This window comes from Festucalex cinctus, chromosome 11 (assembly GCF_051991245.1).
Source record: "Festucalex cinctus isolate MCC-2025b chromosome 11, RoL_Fcin_1.0, whole genome shotgun sequence".
Taxonomy (NCBI): Eukaryota; Metazoa; Chordata; class Actinopteri; order Syngnathiformes; family Syngnathidae; genus Festucalex; species Festucalex cinctus.
The window spans coordinates 28,257,006-28,284,585 of NC_135421.1; the positions used below are offsets into that span (position 1 = coordinate 28,257,006).

At 40.9% G+C, this 27,580-nt stretch overlaps 1 protein-coding gene across 4 annotated transcripts in view; it reads left to right on the top strand.

Moving 5' to 3' along the window:
• igsf3 (immunoglobulin superfamily, member 3) overlaps positions 1 to 27,580 on the top strand; it is a 118,589-nt gene that overhangs the window by 53,707 nt on the left and 37,302 nt on the right. For all 4 annotated transcript variants that reach the window (XM_077537284.1, XM_077537282.1, XM_077537285.1 and 1 more), the window contains 3 exons: positions 13,806 to 14,225; positions 22,445 to 22,831; positions 26,498 to 26,905. In XM_077537284.1, coding sequence (XP_077393410.1) covers positions 13,806 to 14,225; positions 22,445 to 22,831; positions 26,498 to 26,905 — 1,215 coding nt within the window. The remainder of the gene's footprint in view (positions 1 to 13,805; positions 14,226 to 22,444; positions 22,832 to 26,497; positions 26,906 to 27,580) is intronic.

Below are 27,580 nucleotides of genomic sequence, written 5' to 3' on the forward strand. Positions count from 1 at the left end.
AAGATTCTGCCAACAAGTCAAAGGGCCGAGGATTATTTGGCTCCTCGTTTTAGGTGCAGTGACTGAACCATAACGTAGCATTTTGTGGCACAAAACACAACTTTGGAAACTGGTCTGAGCTGGACTGGACTTCTGTGCCAGCATGGGAATGGCGCTTTACCATCCGTCCATCCATTTTGTTGACCGCTTATGGTGCTGGAGCCTATCTCAGCTGGCTTTGGGCCTGCTGGACTGATTGCCAGCCAATCGCAGTGGCGCTTTACCTTCAATGTGAAGGGCATGTTTCGCGTTTAAACATTGCTTACTAGTGTGAAGCCGGTTCAAGCCGACAGTCAAGCCACCAAAAAGCTGACTGACGAGAACAGGAAGGACGGCGGATAAGCCGTGATCAGAGCAGTCCAATGAAGGGCTCTTGATTGCTGGAGGAAGAGCCAAGATGCAAGCTGTGCCCACAGTCTAAAACGATTGATTGCTGAGTGGAAAATGCTAATCAGGAGATCTAATATATATATATATATATTTTTTTTAATGAATACTGACTTCTGGGTGAGCCCCAAATGGGAGAAACTACCAAGGTTAGCCGCCTAGAGATTGAGCTAAAACCTTCACTTTAACTGGAACAACTACCAATGACTTAGCGGTTTTATTTTTAAATCAGACAGACATTGTCCTGGTCTGGGATCAAGTGGGATTGCTGTCAAGTTGAACGTCTTCGCTTGAAAACAGTTATTTGTTACCTCAGACGGAAACATCCGTATTGCTGTCATGGAAATGCAGGGTCATGTGGATATTAAATAGAGATGCTTGTAAATTCTAATTCAAATTCAAATGACTTTTCACCTACAAGATACTTTCAAATCATTCCATGTTTTTCTTTTTAAATCCTTCTGTAGTAAATATTATCGCATGAGAGTCGTCACCATTTCAGAGTGTGCAGGTTCAACCTATCCTCTTTAACTCTTTCGCCGCCAAAAACGTTTAATAACGATGAGTAAAATCACAATGTATGCCGCCAAACACGTTAAATGACGTCAACTACGTTTTCTGTTTTGTTTTTTTTATCATTGGGCAGTTCACCGTCTAAGTGCAGAGCACGCTGCCTGGTCAATGAGTTGTGGAAAAAAACAAAAACACGCTATTTATGGCCAGCAGATGGCAGCATTGTATCTCTTTTCAATGGGCTCGATGTGTATGAAATTACAATGAAACATGACAAAATCTGATCAAATAGAATGTTTTCAAGGATGACGTAAATGATCAAAGCCTTTGTCATATTCAAGTTGTTGGTTTTTTTTGTGTTTTTTTTAATAACTTGTGGCAGTAAAAGAGGTAAGCATACGTTGCAGCTCTGTAATTGGTTTGACCTTCACTGTGCTCTTTCGTAAAAAGGAGGCAAGTCACGAGTACTTAGTAAGTCTTATTCTGTTGACCCGCAGCAGTCGAGTCGCACGTCTTCGAAGCATCTGTTAGGTGAGTCAAAGAGCAAGTGCGTCACTCATTTATACGACTCGGTAGGTTGCTGAAATTCTGGACTTGGAAGCATTGTGTGTGTTTGGAGGGTCCCCTGCTAGGAAGGGGACACGCTGACCGGTCATGACGCACCTCTCCCGCTTGCACTCGCAGGTATAATGAGCTGTAATAACCACAGGGGTTATCGCTCTGTATCCTTTTTACACACACAAACATGCCTCGGTTGCTGCCATTTTTACTAGTCTTGTGACTCACCACCCAAAACTAAAAAAGAATCCGGGAGGCATTTTAAGCGATTAGTTAGTGTCTCAGAATTCAATAAAAACGTTCACGCTGTGTTCTAAGAAAGTCTTTTAAGAGGACACGCTGATGGAGGAAGTAGACAAAGAAATATGTGATAATTGGGTGCAGAAGAGCTAGTAGGCGAGGAACGGCAAGGGAAGGGTGCAGGGACAAGGCGGGGGTGCGGAGACAGACGAAAAAAATAAAAGCTCCAGTGAGGAGAAAATGGGACAGAGCCTAAAGAGGGATGACTGTTTGGTGACACCAGAAAGAAAGCTACCGAGACGCCTTTTTATTAAATGAAAGGCTCTTGCTTTTCGTCATCGACCTCTGAGCTGTTGTGGGGGATGTCGCCAACCCCCCCTCACCATACTAACCTCCCTCTCCCCCAATGTTCCATTAGTGAAGGACCTCCCATTGCCAAAAAAATAAATAAAAAAATCTCATAACGGCTTCTGTAAGATGGCTCGTATCCTACCACTTTTTTTGGATTTCATCTGGCTTCACATTTTCCAAATATTGGATATGTGCTGAAACCTCATTAATCAGACTTTGTTTCATGCCTACGCAACTTTCAGCTCATAGCGCCTCATTTGTTAAGCATAGTCGTGAATCCATTTGTTTTCATTTGGGCCGTTTGCCTCATAAAACTTCCAAATTGGCCAAGTTTGCATTATGGAATTTTTTTTTTTTTTTTTCTCGGCCTGTGATCCTTATAGGCAAACTGTTAATGCATTCTTATTGCAATATTTTAGAAAGAAGCCTTTCATTTCCATATTTTGAACTGGGAAGTCACAGCAATTTATAGGGTTAGCCTATTTCTCACCTGATTTATGAAGCTCACTTACTAAAGTTATTGGGAAATAATGGATTATATTTAAATATATTTACAGTAGCTTGTTTTCTCCTCCCTTTGAATATTCTGGTCTGCATCAAAAAGTAAACAAAAACGAGACGTATGCCATCTTTGAGTAAACTTGGAATATTTAGTATCTCAAGGCCGGGCTGAGTCTCCTCCTTTTTTTTTTTTTTTTTTGAAGATCTGGATCTGAAATCAGGATCTCCCTATCCGAGACTTTCTGTGGTTATATGGCATAGTTTATAGTCTGTAAGCATTCTTGGTTTATATTGCGGCGACTGGAATGTGACAAAAATTTCAGCTTTGTTTTGACAAAATAATGACCAAGTATTATATTACTATTACTGTATTATACTTGTTTTGTAATGTTAAATTACAAATAAAATAAAACTTGTAAAAAAGGCAAACTACAATAGCATGACCAAACCAGACCAAAGAAGAAGAAGAAAAAAAAAAAGGTCAAAAGCAACAACAACAAAAAAAAAACAAGAGGTGCAGCTGCATCTCATGCGTTTTCAATCAGTAGCTTCACTTTCATTCGACTTTTCTTCATTTTTTAACACTTTAATAGAATACAAGATGAATATTTTTGCTTTTTTTTTTCTATATTTTTTTTTCTGTAAAACAAAACCCCTAAAGTCCCAGAACCACATGCTGAGCTTAGCTTGTTTGATTTGTTGTTTTTCATACTAAAATATATTATCAATTCATCCTACAGTCATGTACACTACCAATAATAATGCGTAATAAATAACTGACATATGTGAAATGCAAAAAATAAAAAATAAATAAAAAAATTCGACAAGTTTTATTACTTGTTTTGTAATGTTAAATTACAAATAAAATAAAATAAAAATAACGGGAGCATTTGTGAAAAAAAGGGTTTACATTTACAATGTGGATAACATTTTACTATGTTCTGTTCTGTATTCTGAAACGATGTGCAGTGTTTATGACACCGCCTTTATCGCCATATTGATATTTTATTTCCAATCTCGTTAACATCATATCGACCAGAAAACTAAAACGTTAACTTCTGCACATGCCTAAGCACTGGATCGCGATGTTATCAATACCTCATTGCCGTTACGTTAAATGCTGTACTGTGACAGATAACGCTGTAATATACCTGGATCTCGATATCAGCACTTCATCGTCCTCTTAAAAAAAAAATTAAAAAAAAGTCAAAGCCTCCATGCACACATACTGAGTGCAGATCGTGACTATCAGTATCTGATGCGGTTGTAGCGAGCGATAATATGTTGCAATATCTCCATTTTGTGATGCTAATGTAACATTTACTCTGCCGAAATGCTTCCGGCAATATGAACCTCTTTTTACCGCCTCAAAAGAAATCGGCAATGTCAACATTGAATATTTGACATCTTGCACAGTGTTTGTGCACATCCGTGAGCTAAACTAATAAATCCCCTGCTATGGTTCCCTACACATTCACTGCTGACCCAATTATACACAAGGGTTATTAATGGGCTCTTTTTTTTTTTTTTTTTTTTTTCCTCCCCCAGCACAGATTTTCTTTTTCCACTGAAATCACGATATGAATTATGAACATTAGAAAGCAATTAAGTTGCTTGTTTGGAAAAGACTAAACCGATTCGTTGAAGAACGTAGATTTTGATTTGTGCGGCATACTAAGCATGTCATTAAAAATAAAATGAGTGTGAAAATGTAAACAAATACTCAAAGGGCCTGCTGAGTGAAACCAGCATTGATTTACAGTAGAATGGTGTAAGTTCTCCTTTCTGGCCCAGTAGCTTTGATGGATGCTGGCATTTTGCCAGCAAGAGAGCATCATAAATTCACAAGAGAATATCACACGCAGCATTTTGGCAGCAGAGCCCACCAATCATACACGGTACATAATATGGCCGGACTGGATTGTATTAAATTATTACGCCGGGCCCCCGTGCCTTTTGAGGCCGTGTGCGATAATTGCGTGACATAAGACTTGAGAAGAAGCCTTAAAAGCATCGGAGCCGATGAAGCGGCGCACTTCATCGAGGTTCCACTAAGTTGCCCGGCTCCTCTGATCATGCTCGTGTGTTGTATTATGGATGTAACCCCTGCTGAGGACCTAGCTTGCACACTGCAGCCTTCAACTTTTTGACAACCCGGACCCAACCCATCGCCCCCCCCCCCCCTTTTTCCTGCTGCTGATGTCTCCTTTGGCGCGGCTCCTTATTAGCTTTACAACTCCTGACGAGAGTTTGACATGTCGGAGTTGGTGTTACAGTGGTTAGTTTGATGACATGTTTGATTTGCTAGCTTCCCATAAGGCTACAAAAGAGAATATAGCAAATCCACATCCATTGCGGAAGATTACGTTTCAGAATATCCTCACAATATGTGAAATTTGTGGCAATGAAAGTTACCTATTTAGATTGTAATATCGGCATGTTTTTATAGCATTTACAACACTGGATTTTTTTCTAAGGACTTAAACTCATTCACTCCCAGCCATTTTCATGTTCTATTGCTATCAAAACATGGAACCGACCAAAAGAAAAATGTGTCTCTTCTTTCATCAGGAAAAAAAAAAAAAAAAGTACGGTATATTTTTTTATATTTTGTAGCAATTAGCATTAGAATTAGCTAAGTTTCATCATTATTCACAAACCTGTTGAAAATACTGGGAAAAAGAGCTTGTTGCAACATGGACCTGGTTGATCTCTTATACTTTGCTGCCACCTGCTGGCCGTTTTTTTTTTTGTTTTTTTTTAATTGTCATAAGTACCATCGCTTTAACCACCCGCTTCAGGTCAGAAACTGCATCAAAGCCTTCATACAAAAACTCTAGCATACAAAAACCTAAAAAAACAAAACGTATAAATACGTTTTTGGGAGTGAATGAGTTAAAGACACTTTTACACTGCCTCAAACTAAACAAGCGTGCTGCCGTGTACAGGTCGAAAGTGTAATTACAGTGCAGACGTTATAAAAGGGGTTTCGACAAAATTAAGTTTTGTTCATAACTGTACCAAAAAAAATAAAAAAATACAAATTCTGTGAACTAGCGGGAATGTGAACCTTTTGTTTGTTTTGTTCTGTGGTCACGGTTTTCAGTTTGGCATTTCATGTTTAATTTGAAATCGTCTATGATGGTGGAAAGTCAACAGTCTCAAATTTGTGTGGTCCTCTATGAAATGGTAAGTGCATGATTCTGGAATGTAGCCCTCCACAATAAATGTTGGGAGGGGACTTCACTGTAATCCGACATTGTTTTGCGCGTCTGGTAATTCAATTGGTTGAGTAAAACAAGACTTTCTTTGTTCCTCATCTTTGTGCTCCCATTTAAACCCCAATTACGCCATCTCCACAATTGTACATCCTCATCAGCCAATCGAGAGACTCGACAGCAACCTCAGAAGTGGAGCATTTGTAGCATGATGGATAATGAGGATGTCGGTGACAGGTGTAGGCGAGGCCGGTGGCGTATTTATCGTCTAATTGTGTTGCGTCCTGACCCCGGTACGCCTGCTCGAGTTTGCGGCCGTCCTGCGACGAGGCAACGAGGCTTACGAACGGGAGCGGAGGATCGCCGCCGCCCCCGCGTTCGCTCGTCCTCTCAGCACTTTCCCCCGTTTCACCAAGTCATTAACATTAATTGCCCCGCTGGCTTGGCCAAATGGCCGTTTGAGTTGCACCAACACGCCGACACTTAACGTGCCGCCGCGCTACGTAAATCGGGACCCACTTCAGCTGTGTCTGAACATCTGCTGCAACTCGCCCCCCCTGTGAATGCTTCTTGTTGCCAAAATGTACTCATTAGTCAATTTCATTGATATTTTAGATGAGATAAAACATTTAAACATCTAAATTTGCTTAATTCGCCATGTTCAAGGCCACATCCAGTTGGAACATTATCCACTCTGGGGCGTTGGTCAACTTTGTTAGGATTTCGAATACAGGAAATCATGTCAATTGAATTGATTCATTACAAGAGACAACTGTTGCCATCATAAAAGCTTTTTGATTTTTGCAGGCTGTGTTTAAAGTAGCATTTTAAAATTATTTCAAATCCTAGCTTCTTAACTCTTTGACTGCCAAAAACGTTTAATCACGATTAATAAAATCATGACGTATTCCGCCATAAACGTTAAATGTCTTCAACTACGGTTTTTTGTTTTGTTTTTGTTTTGTTTTTTTCATCAATGGGCAGTGCAACATCTAAGTGCAGCGCTGCCTGGTCAAAGGGTTGTAGAATCGAAAACAGTCACTAACTATGGCCACCAGATGGCAGCATTGTATCTCTTCAATGGGCTGCCAAATTACAATGAAACATGACGAAATCCGATGAAATAGAATGTTTTCAAGGATGACGTGAATGATAACGTGTGGCAGTAAATGAGTTAAAGGACATATTTAGTCCTGTTTACCTTCAGGGGGGGGGCTTTTCGAAAAGTGAAACCACAAATGTATAATCATTAGGCGTGTAAGGATACACAAAAAAATTGGTTGGATTTGTATCTTGGTTTGAAGGTCTCAGACCAATCCAGAGTCTACCCTGCCTCTTGTCCCAAGTCAGCTTGGGTGTTTATATTAGACGTAAATATTGGGGTTTCAATCTTTGCTTATAACGTTACGAGGGAGAAAAATGTCAACATGCTGAAACGTGCTAGACGAACAACCATCCACACTCACAAGCTCACCTAGGGCCAATTCGGAGCGCCCAGTTACCCGGAGAAGACCCACGCGGGCACGGGGAGAACATGCAAACTCCACCCAGGAAGGCCGGAAGCTGGACTTGATTTTTGACAATTATAAATCTCCAAATTTAAACTAAAGCATTCTGACCGGACGTATCGAACACAACTGAGGTCATATGTAGAAGTTGATTTTTAAACTTTTTTTGTTTGTTTGTCCAAAACGACCAGTAAATACTCTATTTAAGTATTTAAAAAAAAATATATATACATTTAGAAAAAAAAAAAATCACAACTTTCTCATATTTTATGGTTCAGGCTTGATAAGGGTTAAAAACCACTGGCAGGTCTTTGGCTATTGTGCTTACTGAGCTGAAGTCTCGCTGCTTTTATGAAATCTTGTGTGCCATTCAAATTTCAGAAAGTAATGGGGAAAAAATACAGGTAGATAGATAATGGTTGACTGGCACTTCTTTTTTTTTTTAACACCACCATACAGTACATTTTGGCTGTGCAGTTTTAGCCTGTTGGCAGCCACTATTTCCTAATGAGACACCCACTATTCTGCTTGTTGACATCAATATGTTCTATAAACCAGTGGAGCGGAAAAGAAATAAATTTTTCCATGTCAGACAAAACCAAAAAACGAGTACATGCTTTGCCTCGCCATCAAGCTTGACATGCTACACACACACACAAGCACACGCAGAAAGTCTTTGTTTGTTTCTTCAAATCATAACTTTAAAATGCATTGCACAAAGGCAAGGAAAAAAGTTAGGATGCAGGGAAATAATATACAGGTCACATTGGATAAATCATCTATTTTCACCCCGTCTCATCTTTGCCAAAGTCTGTTTTTGTGTCTTCCCCCCCCCCCCCCATCTACTTGCACATCCTCATGTGTGGACTTAAAAGGGCAGCTTGAGCAATGACGAGCGTCGCTCACTTCAGAGGTTTGACGGGAGGAGAAGATCGGCTAGGAGGGAAGATTAAAGCCAAAAAAAAATAGAAAAATGTAGATGAGGTAGACCAGGAGGGAAGATTTATGGTGGTCTGACAGCCTCTGTGCCCGTCAAAAAAGACAAAATAATAAACAGAATGTTTTTTTTTCCTTCACACTCAAGCACAACAAACACAAAATATGAAGGATGATCGGTCAAATTCAATATTAAAAATGGAATCCAGGCAGAAAGATATGTGATATAAGGATCTCAACCTCAATAAAATTTTTGGGGGCTCGACTCTGAAAGGCAAAGGAAGCACATTTGGAAACAAAAAACAAAATGAACAAATGAGTCTCTCTCGGTATCGTCTGATTTCTCTCAACAGTTAGAAGGTCTGGATGTTGCAAACAGCCTCAAAAATACATTGCGTATCACAATACAGTGGTCATCATACAATATTATCGCGATACGCACATATCCCGAAATACGGCCTTCAAAAGGTAATACGTATCCCAACACTATAGGAAAACTTTTTTTTTTAAATTCACACGGAACCTGTTAAAAGTCCCAAACCCTTCACTTTAACCCGATACTTCAGAGTCCCACCAGAGTTGTGAAGCTGTCAGGAGACCAGAGGAAGGATCAAAGGAAAAAAAAAGAAGATGAAATAAAGTGAAATCCAGCACCAACCAGACACCACCTACCATCCATGCATTAAATTAATTCCCAAAGACTAAAATGAAGGACATTTTCCCCATAATTATAGCTAGTTTTATTTTAGTTAGTTTAACATAAAATGTAGTTTCAGTTAGTTTTCTTTTTATAAAAAGCATCTTCGTTTTTACTTTATTTCGTTAACGAAATTGTTTTTTGAATTTTACTTTTTTTCTCCGTTCGTTTTAGTGAACTAAAATAACCTTTTAATAGCAACACCCTCCACTTCGACCGTCTCCAAACATTTTTGTTTATTTTATTTGAACTGAGTCAAATGCCATTTTTTAGCATGTCTCGCGGGCCACTAAAAAAAATGGATGGCGGGCCGCAAATGGCCCCCGGGCCTTAGTCTGGACACCCCCACTTGGGATTTGGTCCACAATCAGGCTTCAGGTTGACGTACAATAAGTATGACATTTCGCAGTAATCGTTGAGGTAGTATAAGTCACTCACTATGTTGTCTCAAGTGTGCGCTCGTGCCCAGGAATGCCATCTCATTCTGTTCCTAATCCGCTCCCAGATTGAGGTCAGTGGGGCCATTGCAAGATCTCGACAACCTCACAAATGCTGAGATTGGGCGAGACGCTCTGATTGGTTTGCTATCCCTGACTGAGCTGCCTCTAAATCTGATTGGTCCAGGGAGGCTGAGGACTAGTGCCAATGTTAAATGTCTTGATAAGAAGTGCGGCCACGGGCTGTGAAGCGTCAACTTGCTCAATTCGTTCAGTCGAAAGAGACTTACAGGGGGGTGGGGGGGGGGCTTCAAATAGATATTGGATTGGCGCAGGGGCACACGGTTGTCCCAGTGACGTGCTTGCTGTTCTGAGAGGCCCTGAGCATCTTGTGGGAGGGTTGCTATGGCGATGGTAGGTTGTAGCGTAGGTGTGTTGTTGTGGCAACGGTCTTGTGCAGCTGCCGTTCAGGCTCTGATTGCAAGAGCGTTCCGTCTTTTGATGTGTGCAACGGTAATAGCAACCAAAATGGCTCTCATATGCCAAGGCATATGAAATTGTGGTCATGATTTATACAAATATCAAATGACTGGGCGAAGGGATGGACGGTATCGCCTCTTTTAATCGCGAAATTTAATAGTTTACTTACCAAGACGATTCCTTTTTTTTTTTTCTTAAATAATTTTTGATGTGTAGACATTTTTGGTTAGATTAAAACAAAAATGCGAACAAAATTATTAGAATGAATAATACATTTAGCCAAATTGTTAGTGTAAATATGTCAACATTTTAGTTTTTCTGGTGTGTCTTTTCTTAACTCATTGACTGGCAGCCATTTTCACATTTCGCAATCCCGTTCGCTCCCGGCTGTTTTACTGGATTTTGACTGATTTTGCAAGGCCCACAGAATATTGTGTTCAATTGCTATAAAAGCATGTAACCTACCAAAGGAAAGATTAACGTCTCTTCTTTCATCAGGAAAAAAAAAGTATGCTTCTATCTGTTTCCGTTTTGCAGCAATTAGCATTAGAAGAGAGCTAAGGTTCAAAATTGTAAGTAATTGAGCTTTTTTTCTCAATGGCCCTGGTTGATCTCCTTTGCTCTGCTGCCACCTGCTGGCCGTTTGTGTAATAACTACCATTTCTGCAACCGTTTGCAGTTGAGAGGCTGCATCAAAGCATTCTGTATGCTCTAGCATTAAAAAAAACCCACAAAAAAACATATAAATACGTCTTTGGGACACTTACATAAAAAAAAAACCCAACGCATTTACACGTTATTGGGAGCAAATGAGTTAATCTAGCCAGCGAACAAAATAAAATAAAAAAAATAAATTAAATAAAGAAAAAAAAGAGGGATAAAAGAAAAAAAACCATAATCCTATCTCACTCACTTATTTTCAGATTTGTGGGACCCTTTATTGCTCGGGGTCCCTAATTTGGAAGACACTAATTTGCGGAACAACAACAGGATTATATCGATGCCGATACGGTTCCACTGAAATCCGCTTGCCTAGCGGTAAGACCCATTAAGAGAGTGAGGTTGCCCAGCCAGAAACCATTACGAGCAGAGCCGCTCACTATAAACACTGGCACCGGCCTACTTAGGGTCCCATATTAGTAATTGTATCATGCAAGCAACAAAGGCATATATCAGCAGAAAAGGTTTATTGCACCCGTGACTAATATTGCCGTAATAACTCACTTGAGGTGAGCGAGAAGTGGATGTGAAGATAGTATTCAGTCAAAGAAGTGCAGCAAATTGCTCCTTCACGTGCGGCTGTGCAGTAGCGGCAGAATGTAGCACCTCATTAGTGGCCTGCTGACTTTGACCCTCCCTTATTGGCCACTTTGTTTCCCTGCTACGTTTATTCTAAACACCGTTTCTCACTCGAGCTGACCAACCGCGTTATTTTCTTCTCTCGCCCCTCGTGTCGATCTTCCTCTTTGTGATCTGTCTGACTTTGGCCTAGTTTGACTGCGCCGCTCTTTCTGGCTGCTCCCGAATCTCGGTGTAGCTCCTGTTTTTTTTTTTTTTTTGCACACGATCCACATGAACACCTTTCCCGGTTATGCGTATTAATGGCTGCTGTTTTGCATCTATCTGACTTGAAATATTTTGAAAAATAGTGTCGCTGGCGTCATTAAAGGAAATGGTATGGAATATAACATTTTCTCAGGGTGGCCTCAGCTCCTGTAAATACAAATATTTATGACCCAATTAATCACTAGGTGGATCGTCAACTTGACTAGAATAAGCGGCTCAGAAAAATGTAAAAAAAAAAAAAAAAAAAAAAAAAAATTGTCCATGGTTTTTTCTATATTTTTCCCCAAAAATCATATGTACTGTAATACTAAAATTAGTGCTGTCAAACGATTACAATTTTTTATCTGATTAATCACACTTTTTAATTTTGATTAATCACGATTAATCAGCTAAATTACTGGCGTAATATAAAATACAAAATACGGTAATATTTTGACAATGCATTTTATTATCTGAATGTCATTTGCAAACATTGATTAAATGCATGTACGCAATTGCATGCATGCGTGTATTGCTCAAAATGTAACCGCATCATATCTATTGGGTGCAATTCAGCAATTATTAATTAATTAAATGCAAATTACTTTTGTTTTATCTAAAGTCCCCGTCGGGGTGTTTTTTAAAGCAAAATTTACCACCGAGCACAACAACTGGAGTTACCCCGCTCGTTTTGGAACAACAGGCGTAGGAAATGCCGTGCATGGACCTCATCACGGACCTGCGCAGCCTTCAATGTAACCATCCGCCGTTACGTTCAAGGCTCAAGTGTGGTCCAAAAAAAAAAAAAAAGAAAAAAGTGCGATTAATATGCGTTAATACATTATTAATGCACCAATTTTCTGTGATTAATTAATCTATTAACGCTTTAACTTTGACAGCCCTAACTAAAATACAAAAGGCAAATATAGATAATAGTTCCGTGTAACGTACATTTAGCATGAAATGCTAAAGGACTGTCAAGGTTGACACCCATGTAAATTTCTAGCTTCTGACTATAAAGAGTGAATTAGAATGCTGCTCAAATTTCTGAGTTGTGCCATATGCAATTGAGTACATCAGCACAGGAAGTGCATTTGAGGTTTTGGCTGTTTATGGCTTTCTCTCGTGTCTCGTGTATCCAGATTGCTGGCAGAAGTGACGTGGGGGGTTGCCATGCCAATAACAAACACACGCGAATGAACCATCGCAGTCGCGGAAGCTGTTATTTTAAGCACAAATGACAACACACTGTTTCTGTATCTCTGCTAAGATTCATCACACGCAATTATGCTTCGACTTGCATCATTTGCTCAATTAACTTGATGTCACGCTGACTTAACTTATGTGCATTGAGCACATTTCCTCGGCTCTGTGCCTGCATACAAAATGTGAATATTACAGTCGTACCTCTCACCTCACAATTGAGGAGTATTCACTCCATAGATTAAAATAGATGGTCCGTTTTCTACATGCTTAAGTTTACACTGATTTATTTTTATTTTATTTTATTTTGTGATGACCTTCTTTGCTCATTCATATATTCATGCAATTCTCTGGATGTGCTGAGTTGAGATGTCAGCGCACTATAGCATGTTAAAGTTAAACATGGAACAGGAGGATCCGGTTGGCGTTCATGTCAGAGGAGGGAAAAAAATATTCTTCCTCCACTTGGTTGCAAATCAGATCTCGAGGCACTTTTATCATATATCCATATGTTTATTTATTTGCACTACAAGTAGACATCAACCCAAATTGTCTGCTGTAGTCAAGCCAGTTGTGCACATTTAACAGCAACATGCTGTTTCTTTATGGACTGGCACACAACACTTGAAATAATGGATCATTCTAACCTGAAACGGCCTCTCCAGCACGTCCGTTTTGATGTGAAGCACTTCCTACCCGAAATAGATTTGCACGTTGCATATGCTGTCTGTCACCCTTTGTTGCGCTAGGAGGAACCATATTTGCTAGTCAAATCAAGTAGAAACGTGATTTCCCTCGGCTAAACGGAAAACAGGAACACGGTTTATGAAAAAAAAAAAAATACAACAGAGAAGTGTTTTGTTTTTTTTTTGTTTTTTTAATAGGGCTGCGGAAATTGAATATTTTTAGAATTGAGTATTCTGTTGATTACTTCATCTATTAATGGAATAAGCGGATAAAAAGGAAAAAACAACAAAACCAATTCATATATGCGTTTGATGTGGAGGTAGGTCTGGGCGATATAGCCAACAAATAAAATCTCGTTTTTTTTCCTTTCAGTCCTTCAGGACGATTGTAATTTTAATCTAATAAACCCAACGAACATTTTTTTTGTAACGGTTTCATTTATTCAAAAACATAATTTCCTGTGCCCATTCATTTGATGAAGATTTTTTGGATTTTCTCCTTGCAGTCATCGCTGACTCGCTGACGGTATCGGCTCCAGCCCAGACTCTGTCCAAGGTGGAAGGCGATACGCTGCAGCTGACCTGCGAAGTTTCCCGGACCACAATTCAACACACTCACCTGTCAGTGGGCTGGTACCTGAAGGCGCCCGACGACGCCTCCGCCCCGCCTCAGGAGCTGCTCACCCTGTCGAAGGACTTTGTCCTGCGCTCGGGGGGGCCGTACCGCCAGAGGATGGCGGCGGGCGACCTCCGGCTGGACAAAACCGGCGCCACGTCCTACCGGCTGACCATCCACAAGCTGCAGCCGGCGGACCAGGGCCTCCTCTACTGCCAGGCTGCCGAGTGGATCCAGGACGCCGACGGCACTTGGTTCGCCATGACCCGCAAGCAGAGCGACAAGACCCCGCTCCGCATTCAGCCCACCGGTGAGTGAAGTCAAGAAAGCAGATGTACGTCGCGCACGCGTGGGCCGGCTTCCTCTGATTGCCGATCAGCCTCTCGCACTAAGCTCATTAACTCACTAAAAAGGGCTTATTCAACCTCCACAGACCTCCCACTGATGCGTTTGTGTCGCTTTGGTGAGCAACATTAAACGCAGAGTCAATGATAGTGTCAATAGCTGTAAACGGTGCGATAGTGCACAGCAGGTGTGCAGTGGGAGCCCTTTTTGTGTACCTTAAAGAACAATCTAAGGGCTAATTAATGTCAGAAAAGTTCCAGTACTGATGTCAAAAATATTTCTAACTAAAACCGTTGAGTTTTCCGATTTGAGTTTTGAGTATGGAGCAGACAATAAACCATCAAAATGTTTGCTTCAGTCAGCGTGTGAGAAGAGTCGGATTCCACGATACGATGTTCTACTGTTGGTCGCTAGAGAAGGGGAAACGATACATCTTTAGCTAGCCGCCCTCTTGTAGCAACATAGGCATTACAAAAAGGTCACAAAAACTGGGAATGGATGCATTTTTCGGTAGCCAGCTCAATACAGATTCCATGTAAAATATTTGAAAAGGGAAGACAACCCAAAAGATTTTTTTGACAATAATATGTTCTATGTAGCCCTACTAGTCTAAACATAGTATTTTGGTTAATATTGCATTAGTGGAATATGAGTTAAGCAGCAAAATCCAGCAGTTTTGATCAAGATCAGAAGGCGGCCATTTGCTGTCGAGTGATCACAGCTCAGCTTCAGAAAACAGGTGAGTTGTGATTGGTCATTGACAAGCCCTGAGCAACTGTGATGTCATCATAAGTCGACAGCAATGGGGAAAAATGGCCTCCCCCTGAGATGGATAAAAAAACAGCAAATTTCTAACTCATTTTTCCACAAATGTAATATTAATCAAAATGTCGTGTTTACACTAGTGAGGTCACATATAACTCAGCTCAACTCAACTTTATTTATAAAGCGCTTTAAGAACAGGCATTGCTGTATACAAAGTGCTGTACATAAACATAAATATCAGTTTTGCAGTAAACAAGAACAAAGCAAACATTTTGAAGTGCAATACAAGTTTTTTTTTGTTTTTTTTTCAAGTAAATACATTTTACATCAGTAAACTGGACCGGCAAATTGCCGTTGTTGTAGTCAAATCCAGCTTTTTTTCATCTTTTGGGATCGGCCAGTCCTCCCTGCAGCATCTCCAGCTTGTCCAAAATGCTGCCGCTCGTCTCCTTACTGGTGCCCGTAAGAGGGAACATATAACCCCTATTCTGGCCTCTCTTCACTTGGTTGCCCGTGAAATTTAGAATCCACTTCAAGATTCTTCTATTTGTTTTCAAATCTCTCAATGGTCTTGCCCCACCTTATCTGGCCGAGCTCTTGCACCCCTGCACACCTGCCCGGTGCCTCAGGTCAGCAGACCGGACTCAATAAATATGAAAAGTTCCCCTTTAACAAGTGCATTCGTGAATAGCAAACCACGACTAGGCAGGGTTTGCTTCCGGGTTTGGAAACCATTGCAAAACTCTTGCTTGCGGTGACACCAGTCATGGTTCTTCTTCAGTGCATTAGCGTGTTGAGGAACTGTGCCGGCCGTCGGCAACTCCGAGTCCGCTCGGTCGATTGTCTAATGGAGATGACAAAGTGGGGGGAGGAGGCAAAAAGGAGGCAAGTAACATGATGGCGTGGTTGTCTGCTGAATATGCCTCACGATAATTATCTCATAAGTAGTCGACCCCCCCCGGGCTTGATGGATCAGACACAAAGACGGCTTTATGGCTCGTCACACCGCACTTCCCACCCGACTCGACCTCCTCACCCGAACACTCGAGCCGCTCGGAAGAAGCCGTTCTTTGTGCGCCGACTGGAAAAGGCCCTTTTCCGTCTGTCTGGTAAACAGCGACGACATTAGCGCCGTTATCCAGCCCGAACGCAGACTCGGGTGTCTTCTACAAGCGAGTCCCTTCAAATGAAACTCATTTTTTGGCCTTTTCCGATAAAGTATCACATCCGCTGCGCAGCCGTACAAGTTGATGGCGCCCCAGATAGCGTTGGCAGAGCGGCAACAGAGATGTAAAGCATGTTTGGCAGATGACTCCCTGCTACTTCAGGGAGGAGACAAAAGGCACAAAGAGTTCCCCCCCTCTCAAGCCTTTGTCACTCTCCATCTTCCGTGTAATCTATAATGGATGGAGGTGTTGTTGCATGACGGCGAACACAGCAGAGGTGTGCTTATGTTGGCACTCAAACTTGATGCGTGTGATTTTTTTTTGGGGGGGGGATTTCTTTGTGTTTGCTTTCCGCCAGGCGAGGGTGAAGCTTGCATAACTTTTTTTTTTTTTTTTGGGGCAAACTCGTCTCGTTGGTACGTGTGCATATTTGACAGCTGGAGAGGGAGGATGTTACGAGGAGCAGGGCACAGCACCTCCATTAAGCTCCCATCATAAAAGATGGAGTGGAAGACATTCCCATCACTAACTAATCAGCCACAGCCGGCATCAAAGAGGCCGACAGCCTCGGACGGAATCTTGTTTTAACTCCCTGTTTTTAAGAACTTTTCTTCTTACTCCCTCTATTATTTTTTTTTCTAAATCAACTTTCTCATACTTTCCTCTTTGGTCCACTTTAGACTTTTAAACTTTTTTTAGTTTGAGGTTTTCTGTTTGTGTCTTCGGTGAGTCGTTAGAACATCTGCCTGACAGTCGAGAGGTTCGGCGTTCAAATTTCAGTTCAAGCCCTTCTGTGTAAAGTTAACATTTCCTCCCGGTAGGGCTATGCAATTAATCGAAATTCAATTACAATTTCAATTATTACACTCCACAATTACAAAATCAGCATAATCGTAAAAAAAAAAAAAAGAAAGATTATTAATACTCTTTTTTTTTTTTTTTTTTGGAGTTGTTTAAATGCATACATTTGAACCTTTTTTTTTATAAATATAATGCATTTTGTTTCATCCAAAATAGCTTGCATAATCATATAGAAGTTTATTTGTCTTAATATTTATTTGTGTTTTTTTAAGTTTGAAATTTTCTTGTTTTGTACCAAAAAAAAAAAAGATCATCCTGCACTCAAACTTCAAGTTTTTGTCTACATAAATAAATAAATAAATATTATTATTATATCTGTTTGGTACAAAGGGAACTTACATAATTTTAGTGTTTCTATTAAAAAAATAAAAAAGTTTAAATATTTTTAAATGCTTAAACATTTTCTTGTTTTGTACAAAAAAATAATAATAATAATCCTTTGAATAATCGTGATTTCAATTACTTCTAAAATAATGGTGATTATTATTTTTCCCATAATCGAGCAGCCCTACCTCCCAGTATACTCCAGCTTCCACCCACATTCCAAAAACCTACGTTTGTTCAACGTGGGATTGCCTGGTGGTCAGTCCAGGGTGTAGATGGCCTCTCAACTTTTAAGTGCTATATAAAAAATGGATGACTCGATGGATTTCTGTTTGTGCTTGGGCTTTAACGTAGCTTCAAGCAAGATGCACCCCCACCCCCCACTCTTGGCAGGCCAGCCCGCCCCTCCCCGCCACAGATGGGGACATTTGAAAGAGCTTTTTCCACTGGCCCAAGCCGCTTTCCGGGTACTATTTCATCAAAGTGTATTCCGAGCATGTACGGCCAATACCCGACATGTGAAAGCTTGATTCATTTTTTTTTTTATTAATTAACTGCCACTGTGCATTCATTGATCAATTGTATTCGGTAAAGTCGCATCACTGTAACACTTGGCTGAAAATGGGAAAAATAAACCCCGCCGTTGTTGTTGGCTTTCGTCCATAGTCATAATAAAAAAATAAAAAGAATGAAGGTATGAAGTACCAGAATGTGCCCCCACCCCCAGCTTGGCCAGTGCCAACCGCCTGCACTACACATTAAGTGCAAAAAATGAACTTGGCATTTTGCCTATTTATTTTTTTTTCTTTCTTGCACCATATTTTTAAATTGCATTATGTACAGCGAAAGAGCGTCAAATTGATTTCTCACATTTGAAGACTTGGACTAAACAATGTGGGATTGGAAATGTCACTTCCATTAGATTTTATTAATGACACGAATCCAAACTTGATTGTCCTCATCAGGAAGGCAGAACGCAAAGTGCCAAGATGAATAGTGAGCTGTCATCATCCCTTAGTTGTCGTATCAGTATACATCATCCCCTCTTGATTAGTGTCTACACAAAAAAAATTTGAGTCCGATGAGAGGGGCTCTGACATCGTAATATATGCGGATGATTACTGTTATTTATTCGCGTTCAGCAATCATTCCGCAAGCGACGTGATATCGTGGCGGTTAAGCTTGCAGCGCATCACACGTTGGATTTGTTATTTCGCTTATTGCATGAGAACCGTATTCTCACCATGGATGTGTCTCATGATTATTTATCTTCAAGATGTATATTTACTGTAATATTATTTTAAGATTTATATTTATAATAGCATGATAACTTAACATTAGCATTAGCATGCTAACTTAGCATTAGCATGTTAAGCTAGCATTGGTATATTAAGTTAGCATTAGCATGCTAATTTAGCATTAGTATTAATATGCTAACTTAGGATTAGTGTGCTAATTTACCATTAGCATTAGCATGCTAAGCTAGCATTAGCATGCTGATGTAACATTAGCGATAGCATGCTGACTTGGCTAACTGAACAGTAGCTAGCATTAGTTTGTTAACTTAACATTAGCATTAGCACGCTAAGCTAGCAGTAGCATGCTAACTTAGCTTTAGCATGCTAACTTCGGTAAATGTATGTGCGAGAGTGGCTTGGAAAAAGGTGCTTAATTTGTGTCTCCCCCCCCCCCCCCCCTTCTCCATTCATTTCTATGGGACTTTTTGACGTTTTTTGGGGGGGAATTGCGTCAATATGGTAACTCGGAATTACGAGAAAAAAAAACTGAGTACCCAAATGTGTTCCTTTTACCGCAGTCTATCAAAGAAACTGAGTCAAATGTCCAGCTCTCGTACACCAATAACAGCGGATGCACATTCATTAAGAAGGACTCAAAAGTCGGCCCATGAGAGCTTCGTCCATATTACGAAACAACTGTTCGGCGCCTCTAGCTGAAGAATGGAGACTGAATATTGGCAAACACTGGAAGTCTGTGCTCGCCACAGTTTTGGGTGCAGAGGCTGAATACTAAAGTGAGGATGGATGGAATATTTAAAGGGATTCTTGGGGCACGAGATGACACTAAAATTGTGTCAGTTGCAACCACAGAGAAGACGCCAAGAGAATAGAAAAGAGGAAAGGTTGAGGTCACGCCGTGCGGCGTTACGATAAAAAAAAACAAAAAAACGCTGATTTGTCAGAGTGCTCCCCTCCTCTTCGCTTTCACCTCGGCAATAAAAAATAAACCTAATTAGAATTCTCGCTTGCAGTGTGACAGGGAGTCAAGCGCGCTCTTCCTCCTCCTCTTCTTCCTCGTGCTCACGCACAGCAAAGTTGGTGGTGCTCACTCCGCTTCCACTTATCCAAATTACGCTCACTTTCTCTCTGTGTGTGATTGTGGGCTTGCCGGCTTTATTTGCCGTATTAATTTGCAGATGACGAGCGCGCTCGGCTTCGTGTCGGAAAAACGGCTGCTTTGCCTCTCGGTGTCGGCGGTCGCCCCGAGCTGTAATTACGACGACGAAAACTCTGCTGTGGAAATGTTTGGAAGCCTTCCCGTCGGTACGCCGCCGTGATGCAGGGGAGCGCGCTGATGAGACGCCATGCGACATGCACCCCGTCATTTTGCATGCTGCACATATTTGAGCAAAGTGTTGGGATATACTTCCAAATAATCAGTCAGGGGTGGGACTAATTGCCATGACAAGACATTTTGTGTTGAGGAAGAAGAGCACAAAACGAGGTCCATAAAGGCGTCCGTGGATGAGTTTGGGGTAAAATTACTGGGCTAGAAACACTTTGGATAGTGCTTTAATGCTTTGTGTACAAAAGAGTAAAGATGCATTGACAAAATGACCAAAACGAAGGTACCATAAACCATAAATGGTGGATACTCGAGGAAATAAAAAAAATACGGAAAAAGTGAAGTTGATTATGAGAAAGTATGTCTGGTATAATTTACCCTGCACGATCAAGTGCCAACATCCAGTTTGATGCCTTGTGAATCATTTCACAAGTTGAAATAAGCCAGCCAGCTATAATGTTAGCCAACCTATGCTCACAATGCCCCCCCCCTCCGATCAACCAATCAGAGGACAGAAAAAATGCCAATGTCCCTCTGAGCCTAACAACTAGGGGTGTGCCAAAAAATAAAAGAATTGAGATTCTCATTTATTAATCAAATCGATATTAATATCCAAAAATCGATTTTATTTAAATTGGAAATGAAGGAGAAGGGGAAAAGGCGGTTGTAGCCCACATGCTGTTTTTGTGTGAAAAAGCACTTACAATACAAAATTAATAAATATTTAAAAAAAAAAAGACACTTTAATGTCTCTATTTGTCATTTTGTCTTTCAAAGCAGACTGGAGTCGATCATGACAATGTTGTGCGTATCTGGAAATTGAAGCAGAACTCATTTGTCAATCAAATCATTTTGAATCGAAAAGCATTTGAATCGAGAATCGAAATCGATTCTGAATTGAATCGTAGACCCAAAAATCGTAATCGAATCGTGAGACAGTCAAAGATTCCCAGCCCTACTATCAACCAACGTGCTCAGTGTTGAATCTGATATCTGATTGGCTAAAAAAAAGAAAAAAAAAAGAAACCGTCATTAATCCAAGGTGTGTTCGTGATGAGCCACCACACGGGATTCTGAAGACTTTTGGCAAATTATGCTTACATGGCAACACGAAGAAGCTGAAATCTGACGAGTGGAAACTTCACAGCCCAGACACACTTTGAAATGAAGATAATAAACTGTCAGAAATAAATGTTCATCCAAGTTATAAATGTAGGTCAGTGCTTCTTATATTGTAGTGTTGGGCCAGCCGACCGCATGGCATTGATATTTACCGGGATATAGAATAGAACACATAAAACAACGCAGCAGTAAGCAACTTGTTAAGCGTCAACACTGGACAACACAAAAGCAAACAGCATGAATAATACAAATATTAAACGTTACATACCATTTACTTGCGTGGGCGATCATTTGAATGCGTTATTCCGCTGCCTTCGGCCATTTTATTTTTTTTCTCATTTATTGTCGGACACACCTCCTAATGTAGCATATTTAGGATTTAATGGTTTATGCTTTTGCTGTAGTTTAGATTCACAGCGGGCGTTTTTAATGTGTTTATTTATGTGCATGTGCAGACGTGGGTGTGAAAAGGTCCCCAAAGGCTGAATTAAAATAATGTCAAGCTTACATTGACTTACATCCGTTCAGCATTGGCAGATTTCCGGCAGGGATTGACAGACCACGAATCGCCCGGGCCGATTATCGGTAGTGATATTTGACATTTTGACATCGGCCTTTTTCCGAATCAGAAGGCCGATAATGCTTGCAAAGGTAGCGAATTTAGGATTTTCATCAGAATTTGTAAGATGTTCGCAGACGGTTTCTACTTGTTGAAAAGACATTTCGAACATATTCAGACTTTTGTGGGGGTTTTTTTTTTCTGTTTGCGAAGATCTTTTGAAACCTTTTACGAACCCTGACGAAAACCCCAAATTAGCTACATTTGCATGCATTTGTTGCTCACTGAGATATATTATAAAATATATATATTTATTTTAAAAAAAAAATGCTGACACTGGGAACCCCTTGCACGTTTTCTTTGTTAAAAAAAAAAAAATGTTGAAATGTTAAAAAAACTATTTACAATAGAAAACTTTAGGGAACTATTTACTTGCTTAGTTTTGAAATTTAGCTTAACACATGCTGATGAGACCCTGGAAGCGCTTTTTAGTTTTTAATCAAACGATTAAATATTTGTAATCAGATTAATCATGATTAATCGCTTAATTAATTTGTCATTTTGCTATTTGTCATTTTGTCTTTCAAAGCAGACTGGAGTCGATCATGACAATGTTGTGCATGTCTGGAAATTGAAACAGAAATCATTTGTCAATCATATCATTTTGAATGGAAAATCGAGAATCGAAAATCGATTCTGAATCGAATCGTAGACCCGAAAACCGCAATCGAATCGAATCGTGAGACAGTCAAAGATTCCCAGCCCTAATATATAGCTAACATCAACTTTCCGCTTTTTCTGTAGATCGTGACTTCAGCATCCAGGTGAGCACGGAGCGACGGTCCTTCACGGCCGGTGAGCCGCTGGAGCTCCGCTGCGCCATCGAGGCGCAGAACGTCCCCGAGCGCTTTTTCTCGGTGTCGTGGGTCTTCAGCAGCTCACCGGTGGCCGTGGTGGGCCCCGGCGCCGTGCCCGTCCTGGGCCAGGACTACGTGGCCCGCGAGGCCGCCGGCCACATGACGGTGCGCAAGGAGAGCCCCAACGTGCACCTGCTCAAGCTGCAGCGCCTGCGCCCCGACGACGCCGGCAAGTACATCTGCCGCGTGACCGAGCGGGAGAAGACGCCCACGGGAGACTTCATCGACCGCAGCAAGCGCTCCCGCAACGTTCAGATCACGGTGCAGCCGCTCCGTGAGTAATAATCCGGTCGCGAGGCCACTGGCTTGGTTCTTCCGTCCTTGCTTGTCAATTACGCTAAGAATCATGAGCTAGCTATTCATAAGAGCAGTTTTAGTGCTATTGAATGTCCCCACCTCTCTCCTTGTGCCATGACAGATAACCTCTATTGTTAGCTGTGAGTAAGTAGAGATCAGATAATGCTCCTCTTATTCCTAATGTATTTTCCCTTTGAGTGGATTGCTAAAGAATTATAATGTAGAATTATGGGTCCTTCCCATAAAGAGGAGGGGGGCGGGGCTACACCAGGATAATGGAAAGCTGCACAGTCTCGACTTACAGAGGTTGAACTAACAGCCATGAAATAAGACTACAAAGAAATAAAAGGCCCAAAGAAAGACGCGTCACTTCAGCGTCCGCCGAATGGTCCCACGAGCCGGATGATGAGATGTCGTTTTTGGATGCACGGGTGGGGTCAGTCAATGCAAATGTACCTTCTGCCATAACACATGGGCAGAAGGGTCGTCAGCTTCATCCTCCCCGTCTGTTTTGACATCGGAGTCTCTCTGGGCTTGGGCAGCGCGTGTAGCCAGCTCTTTAAAAAAGAAGAAAAGAAAAAAAGTCTCCTCTCAAGCGGCTAACACCAGGCGGCCTAACCTGACCTTTAAACGGGCCTCCTGCTAAATGAGCACCAAAAAAAATAAAAATAAAAAATGGCCCCAAGCCAGCGCAAGTCCCCGGGGAAACTCCCTTTTTATAGCTGAATTTGTTTTTCCGACAAAGACCTTAATGCCTTATAAAGGATGTTTATGGGGTTTGCGCAAGTTGAAGAAAACCTGGAACGGAGCAAGGCAAGCAGCATTTTTTTTTTTTTTATGCTCCAGCTCCCGTCTGGTGTTCACACGCTCGTTTGAAATTGTGCTGCGCGACTCTAAAACGGGAAACTGGGTGAAAGTCGCGACTCGGATGTGATGGGGTCACATTGAGTCAATGCAGAAGCCAACAAGGTTCAGTTTGCCGCAGTTAGTATCTGGAAGACACTGCAGGCAAAATATGCGATGGCTACGTGAATATGTGCAATACCAATACCAGCTTTTAATTTGCTATTTAATTAAGGGACATAACTAAGGGGTACTGAAAAGTGGTGCAAAACTGTTGCAAGCTAGCGCCACTTACAGGCAAGGAGGACTCACTTCACGTCTTCCCCCTCCGCCATCGCTCGCTTGTACTCGGCTGCGTCACGAGTACTCGAGTACTTGAAAAAAAGGCTGGTATCGGCCCGATACCGATACCTGGTGTCGGTACTATGGATGTAACGATATCCAAACATCACGATACGAGATGATCACCATATGAAGGTCACGATACGATAATTATCACGATGTTGTGGGTGCGTTGGCGATATTTAAAAAAGATCACAATATTGTAAAAAAAAAAAAAAAGAGCTCATACTTAAAAACCAAAACAAAAAAAAAAGCACAATATTGTGATTTTGAACTAATAACAATATCGAGGCACTTATTTGCTAATGCAAGCACACATCGATCGCTTCACAAGCAAATTCGGTTCCCCTTCATCTGACAATTAGCATCGATTTTAAACATAGAAGGCCAAAACATCCCTAATGAAAATTGCATTGCACTAATAAACTAGCCACTAGAGGGTGCTAGAACTGCACAAATAGAAATCAACCTGACTTTTTTTAACAGATGTGTTCCTTTTAAATATTATGAACATGACGATGACGATATTGTGGCAGTTTTAATATCACGATATCCTTATCGTGACATCCCTAATCGGTACTCGCCCATCCCTACCAAAAACTATTTTGGAAATGCTGTAAAACGCATCACAAAACTAAACCAAACTGTACCTGGAAATGAGGGGAGCTCAAGTTTGAAGGTCGACTTGCAACACTTGTAAAAATCGTACGGCGTTGTGGAAAACATCTCCATTCATCTCCACAGTCCATTTGTTTTTGTAGCGTCATCTCAGGTACGAAAGTGTTATAATGAATGTGAAAGAGGATAGAAAAAAAAAAAAAAAAAAGGATTTCTAGGTTTGAGTGTGTTGGAAGAAGCTAAGAGGCTAACGCAATCCATATTCATTCACGTCTGCTGTTTATTAGGGAGGAAGAACCGAGTTTGGCTCAAGGGGGAAAAAGTGAGGGAAAAAAAAAACCTTCAGCGACATCACTTTAGTTTTTGGGTTAACTGGAGCTTTGTGATGTTTTTGAAGTGATGAGGTTGTCGTAAATCGGGGAAAAGCAAGCAAGAGAGCCTGGAAGGACTTCTTACCCTCCTCTTCATCTTCATCTTGTGATCCAATCCTTCTTAGCACAGTGAAAAAAACACTGCCGGTTCCCAAAGACTAACATCCCAGGGGTGTCCAAACTTTTGCATTTGAGGGCCACATACAGAAAATCAGAAGGACGCAAGGGCCACATAATATGTTATGAAGACAAATTGTGTTTAGTCCTAATAAATGTACAAATCATTTATTTGTGCTTTTGCATATTTAGAAAAATGCTTCAGTATATAAACCTAATTTATTTGTAATATGGCAGTTGGGTTGTGAATTTTTCATTTTAGTTTTTATTTTGTTTTGAGTTTTGTTTTTTTAAATTTAGTTAGTTTTAATTAGTTTTCATGGTGGTTCTGGGTTTTGTTTTGTTTTTAATTAGTTTTAGTTCTTTAATAAATGCTTAGTTTTAGGTTAGTTAGTTTCAGTGTTAGTTTGTTTTTTTCTTGTTTTGTTTTTTAACTCATTTGCTCCCAATAACGTGTAAATACGTTATTTTTTAATGTTGTAAGTATCCCAAAGACGTATTTGTTTTTTTTATTTGTTTTTTTTTATGCTAGAGCATCCAGAAGACTTTGATGCAGCCTCTCAACTGCAAAGAACGGTTGCAGAAATGGTAGTTATTACACAAACGGCCAGCAGGTGGCAGCAGAGCAAAGGAGATCAACCAGCGCCATGTAGAAAAAAAGCTCAAATACTTACAATTGTAAATAGATTTGTGAAAACCGATGAAACTTAGCTCTCTTCTAATGCTAATTGCTGCAAAACGGAAACTGATAGAAACATACCTGATGAAAGAAGAGACTTTAATCTTTCTTCTGATAGGTTCCATGCTTTTATAGCAATTGAACACAATATTATAACAATATAAAAACTAACAGAACCACCCTGAAAACTAATAAAAACTAACTAAAATGAAAAATTACAAAACTCTAATAACCCTACTGCCATATTACAAATAAATTGGTTCATATATTGTAGCATTTTTCTAAATATGCAAAAGCACCAATAAATTATTTGTACAATTTTTATGACTAAACACAATTTCTCTTCATAACATGATGTGGCCCTTGCGTCCTTCTGATTTTCTGGATGTGGCCCTCAAATGAAAAAGTTTGCACACCCCTGCGCTCGGTCTTGCTGTCTATCTGCCGCTGTGATGCGCTTCGGAAGCGAACTCGCAATGTCGACCTCTCACGTAACGCAGGCAAACACTTTGCACAAGATGGTCTTCGACTCCAGCGAGCGGGCGCTGCGATTTGTTTCTCTCGGAGGTTTTAATAATACGGAATGTGCGATTCCTGTTGTCTTTTTGTGGAAAAGGATTTTTCAAAATGAAGAAGTTCGTGACCTTTCTCGTGCGTCCTGCTTTGCTTCCAGAGAGCAACATGACCGTCTCCTTGTCCAGCAACTCCTCCGAGGTTCTGGAGGGCAACGTGATGCAGTTGACCTGCCTGGTGCAGTCCGCCGCCGGCCCGCTGTCTGTCGTCTGGCAGCGGGCGGACAAGCGGGGCGAGGAGGCGCCACGGAGGTTGGCCTCTTTGGACCGAGACGGCACCGTCCGGCACAGCGACGCCTACGGGGAGCGCGCCGGCTACGGCGAGATACGCGCCGAGAGGTCGCGGCCCGACACCTTCTCGCTGTCCGTCTACAACGTCTTGCCCGAGGACGAAGGGCAGTACAGCTGCACGGCGACCGAGTGGTTTCAAAGCGGCGCTCAACCGGAACTGGGCTGGGAGCCGATTGGAGAGAAGTCGGACACGAAGACTGTCACCGTCAAGACTGTCGGTGAGTTTGATTTGATTTGGATTTTTTTTTTTTTTTTAAGTGAGAACTTGCGGAAGAGGCGTGTGCTGGTGCATTGCTGCAGGACTGATGAATGCGTATGGCACGAAAAGCTTTCCACCAAATACTGCGAATTATTGTTTATTTCATGTTTCAAAAGTTATAAAGAATACCAAAATAACTCTACATGGCAACTCTTTATTGGCGTGTATTGTTACGGTATCTACGAGATCGGGGCTGTTCAAACGTTTTCATTTGAGGGCCACATACAGAAAATCAGAAGGACGCAAGGGCCACATCATGTTATGAAGACAAATTGTGTTTGGTCCTAAAAATTGTACAAATAATTAATTTGTGCTTTTTTTGCATATTTAGAAAAATGCTACAACATATAAACCAATTTATTTGTAATAAGGCAGTAGGGTTATTATTAGGGATGTTCGATACCACTTATTTTTTAGACCAATACCGATACTCAGACCCTCAGTACTCACCGATACCAACTGCCGATACCAGTAGTACATTTTGACAAATAAAAAAAAAATCACTAAAAGATATTTTTAAACAAATATATTTCCTTTAATTTTGACAAAAAAAAAACAGCACAGTCTTCAATAGTCTTCATGCTCAAAATAAAACACAAAAATGCTCTTTTAGTTTAAGATTCACAATTTTGAA